The following is a 15,335-nucleotide window of genomic DNA, read 5'->3' on the forward strand; positions in this document are numbered from 1 at the left end:
CTCCCCCTCTGTGTGTGTGTGTGTGTGTGTGTGTGTACTTATGTGCTTGTGTATATGCAGCTCTGTATGTGTGTATATGGAAACCAGAGGTCATCATCAGGTTTGTTGTTTCTCAGGTTTTGTATGTTCACTAGGTTGTTTTGTTTTGTTTTGTTTGAGACAGGGTCTCACACTATGTAGTATAAGCTAGCCTTGGATTTACAGAGCTCCTACAGCCTCTGCCTCTGCCTCCTGCCTCCTGCTTCCTGTCTTTGCATTCGCCTCCTGCTTCCAAGTCTTGGCATTAAAGATATGCACCCCTACACATAGCTTTTTCCCCATGGGATCAACCTCAGGCCCTTGCTTGCCCTTTACTGCTGTCTCCCAAGCCCGAGCTCTTCTGGTGTTCACAAGACAATAAAGCTTACTCAGTCGTGTACTCCACGTTTCAGAGGCCTGGTCCAGTGTAAGACAGTGTTTCTCTAACCCTCGGTCACCTGCAATGCTGCAGCCGTCTTCACAAGAGCTCAGAGGTCACCAAATATCCATGTTTCAGGATACATCTTCTCATTAAACAGCAGATGCCTATGTATGTACATAGTATCTAGGCCCAGAGGGTGCACATGTTATTCAAGCTCAGAACTGACTGATCCTAAAGCCGAGGTCCACCCCGGGACCCTGTCTCATGTGCGCTGCTGACTGATCCTAAAGCTGAGGTCCACCCTGGGTCACTGTCTCATGTGTGCTGCTGACTGATCCTAAAGCCGAGGTCCACCCCGGGACCCTGCCTCATGTGTGCTGAGCTGGCTCTCACCCCACCCTCAATATTCTTCCCACCGACACAGACACACTGATCTGTTTATGACTCTCCCACCGCAACCATGAAAATGTACTTTAGCCTTATTTATTAGCCCCTTGTGACAAATAATGTCCAGTGGATGCTTGTGTGTGAGTTAATAGATGCTCAGTGTACTCAGAGGTTTCTGTCTGAGGTGCCAATTCCAAGCCCACATATTCTATATTTGTCAGGTTGATGGGAGATTTGCCTCATGCTTATCAGTGAAAAATGTATGAATATACTATAAAACTTAATTAAGAGAAATATTTCTTATTACATTAATATAAAGACACACTATGTCATTTGATGAGAATATCACAAAGAATACATCTGCCTATGTTCTTGTCCAGAGTGACCCATCACATACTTGTTACATGGTAAAATAGTTTAAAAAAAATCACTAGAGGTGCACAGAACAATTAAGAGCTATGTACTACCAATATTGTAACTTTGGTCACTTTAAGAAAATAATATGCATTATTCAAGAACAGGTTAAAAATCTACCAAACCACATAGCTTTGTAAGTCCTGATGTTTACATTTGGCACAGGAAAATAATAAATTTCAGAGTGACTTCCTGAGACTTCCTACTTTCTGGGTGCTTGAGGGAATTGCTCTTGTCAGGAAGCATATTCCTCAGCCAAGTGCAAAAAAAAAAAAAAAAAAAAAAAAAAAAAAAAAAACACACAAAATCCCCCCTATTTGTGTATTTGATGCATATTTGAAGTTGATTCATGAGTGTTGAATATTCAGCATAAAGCTTGCATTATTCTCCCATTAATTCTTTTTCATGGCTCTGTAGGTTAGTATTATTATTCGCTACATGCAAAGGCTCACAGCCGAAGACAGAGCCATGTGAATCTGAATATAAGTTATTGCTGTGTTTTGTTGAAAATCTTCTTTTTGGAATTGATTTGTGTGATTCACAGAGTTCCCGAGCCAGACCTTTCCAGGGGCCACGTCTTGAAAGCGTGTCACTTTCCTCCGTCCCTGTATCATTTTGAAAGCTCTGTCATCTGTCTTCTCTGAGGGACGGAGGAGGAATTCACTGTGGTAAATGTAGGAAGGAAAGGGGAGGAGAAGGCAGGAGGTGGAAGATGGCCACTGTGGAGGGAGGAAAAGGGAGGGTGTCCTGAGGTCCTGGGTGGATTTCTGGGCAGCACCGGGCATCCAGCAACCGTGAGAGAACATGAGTTACAGGGAGCGAAGTTGGGGGGGGGGGTGTTTGACGCATTCTCTAAAGTCCTTTATTAAGGGGGGTTGACGCATTCTCTATTACCTCTGAACCCCACACCTGGCTTGGGATGCTTTAAATAGGCAATCCTAGAAAATCAATGGTAACTTTCTTTGCGGAGCCGAGATAAGACTGCAGGTGGAAGAGGCTGCATAGAGTAGACTAGAGAACATTGCAGATCATGTCCCTTGATTTGAGTTAGCTTTTTAACTTGCTAATTAATTTTTGTCTATGGTAGAGACAAATGTCATTGATAACTTGCATTTCTTCAGTACTGGAGAAGTATTCCTGGGCACACATGCTCGGCAAAGAGTTTCCTTCAGGGGCTTCAACCCCGGGCCTCACTGATGGCGTCAGAGGGTGATAAATAGATGCAGACAGTGTGTAACTGCCCAGAAACCCCTCCGTCACTCACAGAGGAAGCCACCCAGCTGTCTGAGGACTTTCCTTTCAAGCTGCCTCCTATTTTGCCTATACTGAGAGCCCTTCATTCTCCCTTGTAATATGGCTGTAAACAGCAAATATGTATCACTGTGTGAAATTCCGGCTTCTAAATGTGTTCTAACACGTTTCCCTGGCAACCATGTCAACTCTCCATGCTTGCCTCCCTTCCTTTCACATCTCATAACAAACATCTTCATCCATCCCGCACTGCCAACGTCTGTCACCCTCAACAGGCCTGTCATTGTCATGAATGTAATGCCCTGAATATTAGAAGCCAAAGTTGAACCAGATCCCACTGGGGAAAAAAATTAAATCACATGAACAACATGTACCTGTACATGCATACATCCATATGCATATATATGTATGTGTGTAATATATATATATGTATACATATACATATTACAAGTCAAATCTTAAAAAAGAAAAACAAGCAATTGCATATATAAGACCAAAGAACATCCCAATGTTGGAAAGGCAGATTTTTTTCTTCCTTTTTTGATTTGTTTGTATTATATGTTTAATTGGATAAGTACATTTTCATAATTAAAAGTCACGCAATTGTAAGTAAAAGAAGTGATCACAAACTGATTCCATCTGAAATATTGCCCTCCCCATGTAAGCAGCACTGGTCTGTCATCCTTCAGGGACCTGCAACATAAGGATGCAGTGCCCTCACTCCTGTGACACTCAGGAAGGTCAAAGGTGGTTAAAGGCAGACTATTGGATTCTATTCCTAGTGAATATCTGATTGAATCACTGAATTTGGAGTGTGGGAAATTTTAATGGAATCAGTAACACTAATATTCTTAAAAAAGGCCGGATGGTGGTGGCGCACGCCTTTAATCGCAGTACTTCGGAGGCAGAGGCAGGTGGATTTCTGAATTCGAAGCCAGCCTGGTCTACAAAATTGAGTTCCAAGACAGCCAGGGCTATACAGAGAAACCCTGTCTTGAAACAAACAAACAAACAAACAAAAAAAAATTCTTGAAGAAATGGTCATTGAATTCTGTTCTATCAGTAGAGCCTTGACTCTTCAGGGTTAATGCTGGAAACAGGATATTTTGACATGAACCTCTCCCCTCAAAGGTATAAGCTGTTAGCATCATTTTAAAAATTTAAAAATTTAAATCAGTACTGAAAAGAAAGACGCATCCAAGCATATCTGACTTCCATGCTCCTTCCCTCTCCATCTTCAGGTGGCATACGATGAAGTCCCAGGGCTCCAGGGCCACGTTTTAATGCTCATCGTGAAGAGCGGAGCTGTATTTGTGGGAGCAGTTAACATCCAACTCTGCAGTGTTCCCCTCAATGAAGAAAAGTGGTACCCATTAGGGAACAGCATCATCTGACTAGCGCCACGAGCACATGCATTATTGATTAAGTACTTGTATGTCTTTAACTTCTACTTCCCTCTATCACATAAGCAAGGCATCTTTTTCTGGGGGGATAGTTTAGAGCAGTGGTTCTCGGCCTTCCTAATGCTCTGACCCTTTAATACAGCTCCTGGTGGCTGTAGTGTCCAAACTGCAAAATTATTCTAGTTGCTACTTCATAATTGTAATTTTGATACTGTTATGAATTGCAATGTAAATATCTGATATACAGGATATCTACTATGTGACCCATGTAAAAAAAAAGGGTCATTTGACTCCCCCAAAGGGTCATGACCTATGGGTTGAGAACCATAGGCTTGGAATGTGAATATCACAGAAGAATCAGATCAAAATAAGTCTTTTGTAACTCTTTCTTCCCTATCCTCTCCTTACTTTATTATCATATTTTCTCCTTGGAGTATTCATCGTATAAAATTCCATATGCAAAGAAATGAAAGAATAATTAATTTTAATCTGCATTTTGAGTCAAACATAAGTTCACATCTTGTCTTAATTGCTTGTTGAGGTCAAAAGTTATACTTTCAAGGTGTTTTCTCAAGCTAAGAGATGCTCATGAATGAATCTAAAGGCTAAGAATATCTGTAATATATTTCAAACTTAAATATGTGTACAAACCACATGTCTAGTCATGAGTGGATTTACTGAGAACTGGTGGTCTCCAACTATGTGCTGTAATCTTTCTATCAAAAAAAGAACCCTAAGATTTTCTATTACATACAGTTTTTCTTAAAAAATTTCATATGTGTATACAGTTCCTTTCATTACTTTAGTTTCTCTCTTTTTTTAGTTGCCACACACCCATCAACAACTATTCTTCTCGAAAAATCTTGTATTCCTATGGGGAGTTCTGTTTTTAAGATGGACATCTTACTATATATCTTAGTTGACCTAGAACTTGCTATGTAGATCAAGCTGGGCCCAAACTCACAGTGGTCCTCCTGCCTCTGTTCCCCTACTGCTGAGGTTCTAGGTCATTGGCCCTGGTCTGTAATCTTTAAGTTGGTTCTTAGAATGTGATATTGACTAATCCACTCTGATTGTGTCTTCCAGCCTCTGCTGTGTTCACACCTTAAGTCCTATTAATCCCCAAACCCAGAATGTCAGATTTTAAATTCACTATTTAAACTCCTTTTCACTTGTTAAATACTCTCATTGCACATGAACCCACCCCTTGTGCTCACCATGAACTGAATAGATGATCTTCTAGATTGTTGCCTGCATAATAGACAAACTCAGAGTAGTGTGCCCTCAAGATAATCAAACTGGAGGTTTTAAAAATAAAACATCTGCCATGTAAATTGTTGGTTTTGTTTCTCTAATCTTGATTTGTTTCATTTTTAAAAAGGAATTCATATTGTTTTGCTTGGTCATTTATATAATCATGTAAACACATGAAAGACTGTGCACTTAGTCACTGGAAACTACATCAATGACTTATAGCAGCCATCAGGGTCTCACTAAAATGTATGATGACTCCCTCTCAGAAAGCCATTAACTTTGTGAGCAACTGTTCTCTTCATTCTTACACTGTTCCCTGCCCAGTCTTGTAGACAATGGTGACACACCAACTCACAGTGTTCCATCCTGGCTTATAGACAATAGTGATACACTATCTCTCCTGCTGAAACTTCCTCAGCTTCTTTTCTCCTGTCCCAAGTTCTCCCTGGAAACTTTGTTTCCTGCCTCAAATCTTTCTAAGGAAACAGGAAGGCTTCTACTGTTGCTGCACCTGCTGCAAGAGCAGCTTCTGTGGTTCATCTCCTTAACAGAGATGAATACTTCTCCCAAACCAGTCCCCAGCTGTGCTTTAACGATGGTCCCTTACCCACATTGCTCGAACACTTTGATCCTCTTCACAACAAAACTTTTTCAAATGCTTGTCTCTACCTTCAACAGTTTCTGTCTTCTGAAGTTCTCCCATGCCCATCAGGGCAGCTGTTTGACCACTTGGATGAAAACCTTCATGTAGTTAACTAAACCCAACTGCCTGTTTCCCTCTGCAGTTGGATCGCTCCATGGGTACCTATATACTTAGTAACTCTGTCATCCACATACTCTCTTGCAGACTCATCCTCCATGTCTTCCTTTCATAATCTTGCCACATTGTTTTCATTCTCCAGTTCAAGAGCCTCCTGACACTGCTCCACCCTAGTGCTGTAGTGGCCTAGGCTACCTTCATCCATGGTAACGGTCTCACACATTCTCAAAGCTTTAATGTCATCTGGATGCTACTGGTCCCCAGCTTTATATCTCCACCCCACAACCCCTCCTAAATTTCAGCAGTAACAACCCAATTGCTTGTTTAGCATCCTTAGAGTATCTAATAAAGATCTCAAATTCACACACACACACACACACACACACACACACACACACACACGAATGCTTGAGTACTACCCAATTAAGAAAACCTATTAGACTTGTTTTCAAACTACATCCCAAGTCCAGTCATTTAACAACCTTTCCTAACATCATCTTTATCTTGTGTTACCACAGATGCCTTCTAAATAGCTCATGGTTTCTAGGAACCCCAGCCTCCTTCCACTCTTTTTCCAACACCATGGCCTCTGGGATACCTCTGGGATGTTGAAGTCATTCTGCTCTAAACTCTGCAGGAGCCTCTAATCTCAGAGCAAAAGCCCTAGCCTTTAAAATAGCCTGAAAGGCCCTATTGCTGACTTCTCAACAGCTGTCTGTCTCTCTGATGTTAACATTTCTTGTGTCCCTCTATCCTCAGCACTTGAGCCATGGCCTCCTTTCTGTCCACTGGACACTCCAGGCATGCTTCGTCCTTGAAGTCTTTGATCGGCCAACCCTTCTCCAAAAAAAGGTTCTTTGGGCTCCTATTTCCACTTTTCTGACTCCCACACATCCTTCAGATCGTGAGCAAATATCTGTCTCTGTCAAACCCATCCCATGATACCACAGTGACATGGCAAACTGCTGTCCTCACACACATACCTCCTTCATACTCTTCCTTTCCTCCTATATGTTTACCATCTCTGGACGTGTGCAATTTCACATTTTATTTTACATGGTATTGATATTTGCTTCCCCAAGCAAGTAATAAGCCCTAAGCCAGCACAGGTTTTTCTCATTGACAGTACATCGTCAGACAAAGCAAAGGGCAGCTCTTCCTCTGGTGACCTCACTGTGAAGAACTCTATTTCCCCTGGAAGTAACTATGACCCATGCCCAGAGCCCCTTGTAAGACTAGCCTTGGTACAAAGTCCTGCTGATTTCCTCTCTAGGCCTTGCAGACTTCCTGGACCTACTCATCTCAAGTCTGACTATACCATCAATGAGAGAATGACAGGGCCCAGGGATGACCAAGGGAAGGTAGGATGTGACTTGAGTGTGCCTGTTGAGTGACCACAAGAGGAACAAGGCAGATGAAGGAAAAAAAAAAAAACAGAGCATATGAGGAATTCAGGACACAACTGGCTCTTCCATTGCACCGGAATCCACAAAGGATTCTAAAAAGTCAGAATTCTCAAACCTGCCCTTTTAGGTCTAGATGGAAGTATATTTCTTGTAAGAGGAGAAAAGCATATTATATTTAACAGCATGTTAACTTTACACCAAATATCTAAATTTAGGCAGGTGATATATAAGTATTAAGAAAGAAAATGCGCTTTATCCTGACCACACAATTAAAGCTATCTGATAAGATTTGGCTAGTGTTTAAAAAAAAAAAAAAAAAAAAAAACAAAAAACAAAAAAAAAAAACAAAAAAAAACTCAAAGTGTCTTTATCTGTCTCACCCAGAACTCTCAGAGTGCTGAAGTAGAAAGTAAAGTTTTCCAGAGTATTTCAGCATCATATTCTACTGACTAGGGTAGCCAAGAATCCCACTTGTCCAAAATACTTATGTGTACTTACAAATCACATCTGACAACAGAGCAGCTAAGAAGCCTGGAAGGCAAGGCTAGCAAGCTTACACTTGAGTGATGGCCTTGGGGCTGGCCAGCTGCTTAGTGGTCAACAGCACAGGCTGCTCTTGCAGAAGAGCTCAACGTGGTTCCCAGAACTCACTTGGTGGCTGCAACCACCTGCAACTCTCAGTCGAGAGCATAAACTCTTCTGTCCTCCTCAGCACCTGTAGTTAGCCATCATGCTCCTCACACAGACACACATCCGTAAATAGAATTTGAAAAAGAATAAGCACTTCGAAACGTTCCCACAAGTTCTTAGAACTCTAGAAAAATACACAAATGCCCTATTTAAATTCACAGTGAGAAAACTCCTGGGATTACCGGAAGCACCCACCTCTAGCTGCCTTCCAGGCTATGCAAAGTTGGCATAATGGTGAAGGGGAGGTGGAGAGTTTCCAGATGACAATAAAAGGCATGTTCCACCACGCACAGAGTCAATAAACACTGAAAGGGAGTTTATTTATGTATTTAGGTTCTAGAGGTTTAAAGGAATCTGTCAAATTATAGTTTAGTTGCCCTCTAGGCTAACATACAGAGCTATCAGACACAACAGAGAATACACACTTGTTTTAAAACAAGTTCAGAAGGGCACAAAACAAACTATGCTAATGCTGCAACTTCAAACCCTAGCACAACCTGGAGTCAAGAAGATGTGATGGTTAACGTTGGTGCTTTATAAAATATAGATTCTTCTAAAAAGAAGAAAGAGAGAGAAAAGAAGGAAAGAAGGTTAAAATGGAAGAAAGAGAAATGAAGGAGTGGGGGAGGAAATGGGGGGACAAAGGGCATGTAGCATATGTAATCCCAGCTTCAGGAAGCAGAATATTGTGAATTTGAGGCCAAGCTGGGCTGGAAAGTACAACTTTGTATCAAGAATTAAATGAAGTGAGATGAAACTGAGAGCCATAAAAAGAAGGAAAATAAGGTCTTTTATTATACATCAACTTTCACCTACAATGCCGAGTCTGGCATGGCTTTGGCGGGGGTGGGATGACGTGGTTCCATCCCTGGGACAGGGCCAACAGGGCACGGACCTCCATGAGTGTCAGTGGCTGCTGTGGATATAAGTCTTGTTTCTATAATACTGTATATGTTTTTACATTCCTCCTTCAAGGAATGTCCTCTCTGTGAACATTAATGACGCCATGAAAATCAGAGACAGCAGGAGTCTGGGAGGTGAAGGTGTGACTAATGTCTCAGCAAAACGCTAAATGCTGGGTCCTTTGGGACAACCCTTAAGGCTGTGGAAAAGAACTCTAAAAACATGAGTTTGGAAATATATAATTTCTCAACTCTGCAAAAATAAGGATGCTATATGTATTATATGCAGGGCTTCATGAATCTAAAGGAGCAGAGGCAGCTGCATTAATGAGCCAGCTTGTCAGAAAGATACAAAGGCAGGCAGATTCCTGAGTTCAAGTTTGGCCTAGGACAGAGCAAGGTTAGGCCCAGTCAGTGTGGCACAAATGGTAATTTCAGGGCAAGGTCCCACCCAGCTAGCTTATTGCCTGTACTTAACAAAGGCAGGAAGATCTCTGAATTCTTCTGCAATGTTAAGAAAGATGCATTTGCTGTCCCCTAAGAATAAAAGGCTGGGGTCAAGAGATGCTGATTCCTAGGATAATCGAAAGGGGACCTGGAGTAAATGACTGGATTGGTAGGTAAAATAAAAGACTGGGCTTATAATCTGCAAGAGATGAGCTATCCAGAGAAATATTTTAGAATTTCAATGTATCACAGCAAAGAAAAAAAAAAGAACAAAAATAACAGAAAACAATAAACAAAAATAAAAAAGTTGACTAAACATAAAAGAAGACAGCAGCATAGAAAACAAAGAACATAAAATCTGTATAACAAACAGAAAAAAGTACAAAAAGCCCAAAGTTCTTCCTTATCAACAAATAAATTAATGTAAATATTTTAAACCCTCTCCAATCAAAAGATGCAGTTTAGAAACTTCCTCAGCAGAATAGCCATGGGTAAAAAAAGTCTACTGAACATCAACCTCCATGGAAAAGACTTAAATATTGCCCTTAAAATTAGAAACAAGGGCTGGCAGGAGGGCTCAGCTGGGAAAGGTACTGCTTGTCAAACCTGACTGTCTGAGCTCAATCCCTGGAACTCTTATAATGGAGAAAAAAATTGAGATGCACAAGTTGTCCCCTCTCCCCATCTTTCTCCCTCTCCCTTTCCTTCATCCTCTCCTCTCCCTCTCCCTCTCCCTCTCTCTCTCTCCAATACACACACACACACACACACACACACACACACACACAAATGAATTTGAAAAATAAAATAAAAATTTTAAAGACCAGGAAAGGGGCAAGAATGCACTATTCAACACAGTACTGAGTATTATCATCAAAGCAATTAATCAAGAAAAGAAGATGCATTCAAATAGAAAAAGATGATCAAAGATGATGTATCTTACATGCAGAAATTCCTGAAGGTTCCATAAAGGAAAAATTAGAGCAACAAAGCATTATGAAATAAAACATTAAAATTGATTGTGTGTCTGCTCTTTAAAAGAACAAAAATGGAAACTTGCACTTTCTAATTCCTAAGCTTACTACAAACCTATAATAATCAAAAACTTTGGCAGCAACATAAAGACAAGCATATAACTGATGGAATAGAATCAATAACCCAGAAATAAATCCCATCATATATGGTCTGCTGAGTTTTGATGAGCTTGTCAACTCCATTCAGTGGTAAAGGAAGTCTTTTCTGTAAACAATGCTGAAATTACTGAATATTTACATGTAAAGAATTAAGAAATATCTAATACCATAAACAAAATTAAATGTTTGAGAGATCCAAACATAAAATTGTAAACTATAAACTCAGAAGAGCACAGTGGGAAAAGCTTCATGAGGTTTGATCTGGCAATCATCTCTGTTGCTATGGAAAGAACAGGCGATTTGACAAAATGAGGAAACATGGACTTAGCTAGGTTGAGTAGATAGCTCAGTCATCTTGCTTCACTAATGTGAATATCTAAGTTCATCCAAAGCCAAGTGAAATGATAAGTGTGGAGTTTGCGTCCATACCCCTGGCAATGATGAGATGGGAGAGAGAGGCAAGCATATTCCTGGAACCTCATCCATGCTGATCTTTGAGGACAAACAGAGACCCTGTCTCAGACAAAATGTTGGAAGGCTCTTAAGACACAATGCCCAGTTATTCTCTGCCTTCCTCACAGCCCACACTTACATGCCATAAAGTAATAAATATTGAAAGCCAACTTGCTATAGGATCCTACAATTCCACTGTCTTAAACTTTCCCTTTAAGTTTTTTAAAAACTTAACTTTACATTTCTGAAAGCAGAAACTCAAACAAATCTAAGTGCATCTGTGTACATCACTGACCATAGCTGAAATGTTGTACCTATACAAATATCAATTATCAAATGAAGCATATATATATATATATATACATATATATATATACTTGTATATATATATATACAAGCTATAACTCTACATGGAGAGGAACTCTGTGTGTGTGTGTGTGTGTGTGTACATGCACATGCATGTCATGGTGCACATGGAGATCAGAGGACAGATTGCAGGAGTCATTTCTCTCCTGCAATCCTTACAGTCCTAGTGATAACATTTAGATCATCAGGTTGGGTTAGCAAACATCTTTACTTGCTAAGCCATCTTACTAGCTACATCCACACAGATAAAACTTTGAAAACATTGTGCTAAGTGAAATAAACCAATCATGAAAAGCTTAATACAGTGTGGTTATATTTATTTGGAAGAGAAACAAACAGAAAACAAACAAAATAATAGTTACTAAGAAACACTGAATTTGGGGGTAAGATACTGTTTAATAGGTATTAGATTTCCGTTTTCAGAATCTAAGAAGTTACGGGGTGGATGAAGACTACACATAATGAACGTGTTTTATACCACTGAGCTATTCACTTAAGCATTAGGATACACTATGTGTATTTTACAAAAACAATAAAACAGGGGATATTAGTATTGAAGTGTTTATGCTTAAAATACTTTTGCTTGTATTTAAAAATGTTGATAAAACCATAATTCTAAGAGTATGTCAATGAATACACTATATGAAGTTGTATTTTGTGACAATAAAAACAGAAATGGGAAATGAAGTTGCATAGAACCACAACTTTCATAATCCTTGATATTACATTGATAACAATTTGAACTAGATTATTATACTCTAAGATGTTAATTATAATGTACAGGCATAGCATTAAGAAAATAACTATGCTAGGAGAAACAGGAATAAAAGGGTTATTTAATTTATGTAACAAAAAAAGAATGATGTCACAGAGACCCCAGGGAACCAAAAGGATGGCATCATCAGACATAAAGGAGAAATTGGATAGGGTTAAGCACTTGTGTCTCTGTAATTACATTAAATGTAAATGGATTAAACTCTACAATTAAAGGCAGAGTTGGAGTAATACATTTAGTAAAGAAAGATTTAATTATAAACCATCTACAAGAGACTCTGTATCCAATGATGTAACTAGGTTAAAAAGGAGGAAAAATTAAATTTATGCAAACAGGAAGCAAAAGAACTGAGTAGCTTTGTTAATATTTGGAATAGAGAAAATAATATTGAAGTTGGGAAAATTGCTACAAGAGACAAGAAATAATTATACATAACCTACATTACATAGTTACATAATTTATATGAAACTAAAATGTCATAAGTCATGTCTAAGTTTATTATATGTTATAATGTAAGTTATACTATAATATAATATATGTAGATAAACATATATTATATATATTAAAAGTTTTAATGAATACACAAAGCAAAAATGAACAAATTGAAGAAAGAAATAAACATCAATATTTAAAGATATTGATGTCAGATAATGAATAGGAACATATAGATAATCCTGACCTATGGGATATAAAACACTTCAGCCAACAGTCAAAGTAGAGTACAATATATTCTCAAATCCACAGGGACCATGTCCCGGAATAGAAAATTGATTATGTCACAAGTAACATTCTAAACTGTATTCCGTTGAAGTCTATGTATCTAACTTCATTTTTCTATATAGAACTATCATAAGAAGTGAAAGTTAATTTAAAGAAATACTTCCCATGAGGCAGGTGTCTCAAGCAGAGTTCCTAGACAACAGAAGATGAAAATGGCAGTGTCAGGACATAGCCAAAGTGCTCGCTATTATGATGGTTTAGGTCCTGTCATCAGATTAAAATCTATCTTTTATGTAGGACGGGACCAGAAGTTCCTGAGGGGGAAAAAAAAAACAACCTCAGGTTGGGAAAAAAGGCATTGTCTTGATTTTAATTTTCAACCTTATTTTTAAATGTGAGCCTATGTGCATGTAACAGATGCATGCAGGTATCCACAGAAGCCAGCAGAGAGCTTCAGGTCCCCTAGAGTGATTGGTGATAACTCTGGAGTTACTGGTGATAGTGAACTTCCTGGAGTGGATGCTGGAAATCAAACTCGGGCCCTCTGCAAGAGCAGTAAGTTCTCTTAACTTCTGAGACATCTTCCCAGCTCCTATGAGCTATTTTAATACCTCAAGGAGATAGATAAGTACTCATGACAAAGGCTGCCCCATTACAAAGTTGTAAATGTTAAACTAAGGCAGGAACCAGTCACATTTTTACCACATAGTTATTAATTAGGTTGCGACTACTGTACACTACCTTAGTTTCATGCATAGGGAAACCTCCCTCCAGGCAGTGGTGATCATTACCCATGAGCCTTCAGCTTGTCCATCCTGATGGGCACTTATCAGAGCTGAAACCCAAGTAACCCCTTCATCCACTTTTGGTCCCACATTCCAACTTGTGATGCTTGCTGGGAACTTTCTGCCCTATGACTTAGGAATTTAATTTTACTTAAATAAACTACAGTTTAGGGTGTAGATCATTTTTAAAGTTTTAAAGATAATTTTTCCTTGTAATTTACCCTTTCTTAGTGAGCTGCCTTGTTTACTAATGCCTGTATAGTATATTTAACATATCCAATTTAGTATATGTGAAATGAAACTCCGCACTCTATGCAACGCAGTCATTTCTTCCTAACTTCGTGTGTTTTAATTTCTTCCCTTTAATATCTTTGCTGATAACTCTATTATTGAAAATGTTAGATTTGTTTATAGTCATCTACCACAATATATTAAATCTGACCTCTACTTTTTTTTCAACTACTGCCATGAACAGATGAAATACCCAAGCCCCATTAAATGGCTTTTGGTTTACTTTGGTCAACGTAGTTCAGTGAAAGTGATATAATGCAACTCCGCTCATGCACTTTTGGAATATTTCCACCAGCCTTTGAAGAGCCCAGGAGGAAAGATTATGAGAGCCCATCGGTGTCAGCCTCCACAGCTGTGGGTCTCACAGCATGAGTGAAGCCATTTTGAAACACGCAGCCCCAGTCCTCTAGAGCAGAGATTCCCCGACATCACTTCCTGCAATGGCAGAAATGTTCTATGTCTCCCTTATCCAATAGGACAGCCACTGACACAGGCCATTGAGCACTGGGAATTGTGCCTACAGCTTTTACATTTCAATATCACTCAATTTGAGTGGACTTAAATATAACAATAGATAGAAAGGATCCCGTCGTGGTGACTGTAGTAAAGACTAGCCTTGGGTAATCTGGCCAAATTACAAGCTCATAAACAGATGACCTACTGTCCCAAGGAACTATTTGGAGCAGGGGTATTTTTATGATTATAGAATTCTAGGTATATCAAAGTTACAAAGCTCAATGTAAATCAGTAGACCCTGCCTTTATCGTTCTTCCTATTTTACACAGATATCTGCAGGAGCTTCTGACAGTCATCTTGGAGACATGGGGTGAGAGACGGCTATGGAGACACAGCTGCACAGATAGAGCTGAGCGCAGAGGAGAAGCAGCAAAGCCCTGCTCAGTTATTTGAACCACCATTCAAGGCTCCTTTGAAGCCAAACTGTCCCGTTTAATAATAAAGGTCAATAAGCCTTGTGGTTTGCTTAAACCAATTTAAGACACATTCTCTGTATTTTGTAACAGAAATAATGATGTGTAACCCATATCCCATCTTTAATGTTTTCTAAACGTCCTTTTGGCAATCAGAGTTCAGTCAACTTGTGTGGAACTACCCTTGAAGTGTCACACTGGGTTCTTCCAACTGAAGAATGCTGTTTTGACTTATTCATGTGGAAGCTATATTCCTTTTATAGTTAGGTGTTTTAAAAAAATGTATTCCTGATGCTATAGCAACTCAGATGTAGATTGCAAAGAGATATTGCCAAAGTGTTACGACAAAAGCCTCAGTTTAAGAGTGTCAGTGGGGCCACTCAAGCCAATAATGGCCATCAAAGGACAAGCAGTGTGAAAAGGAAGAGGGGAGACTTGATCAGCAGGGTCATTCTGAGAAGAACAAATACAGAGGTTCAGAAATCCCAAAGCCATCTTCATAAGGCTAACAAGAACTTTGTAATAATTTTTAAAGGGAGAAAAAATGTAGGGAATTGGGTTGCGAATAG

At 39.3% G+C, this 15,335-nt stretch overlaps 1 protein-coding gene across 9 annotated transcripts in view; it reads left to right on the top strand.

Moving 5' to 3' along the window:
* Pik3c2g (phosphatidylinositol-4-phosphate 3-kinase catalytic subunit type 2 gamma) overlaps nt 1-14,828 on the top strand; it is a 337,297-nt gene extending 322,469 nt beyond the window's left edge. For 8 of the 9 annotated variants that reach the window (XM_031383723.1, XM_031383725.1, XM_031383721.1 and 5 more), the window contains one exon: nt 3,694-5,189. In XM_031383723.1, the coding sequence (XP_031239583.1) occupies nt 3,694-3,846 (153 nt within the window). In that variant the 3' untranslated portion in view covers nt 3,847-5,189. Of the gene's footprint in view, nt 1-3,693; nt 5,190-14,622 lie in introns of those variants that run through there. The other variant, XM_031383727.1, reaches the window with a different exon arrangement.
* Nucleotides 14,829-15,335: the final 507 nt, after the last annotated feature.

This window comes from Mastomys coucha, unplaced genomic scaffold, assembly GCF_008632895.1.
Source record: "Mastomys coucha isolate ucsf_1 unplaced genomic scaffold, UCSF_Mcou_1 pScaffold20, whole genome shotgun sequence".
In the NCBI taxonomy this organism is placed as follows: domain Eukaryota; kingdom Metazoa; phylum Chordata; class Mammalia; order Rodentia; family Muridae; genus Mastomys; species Mastomys coucha.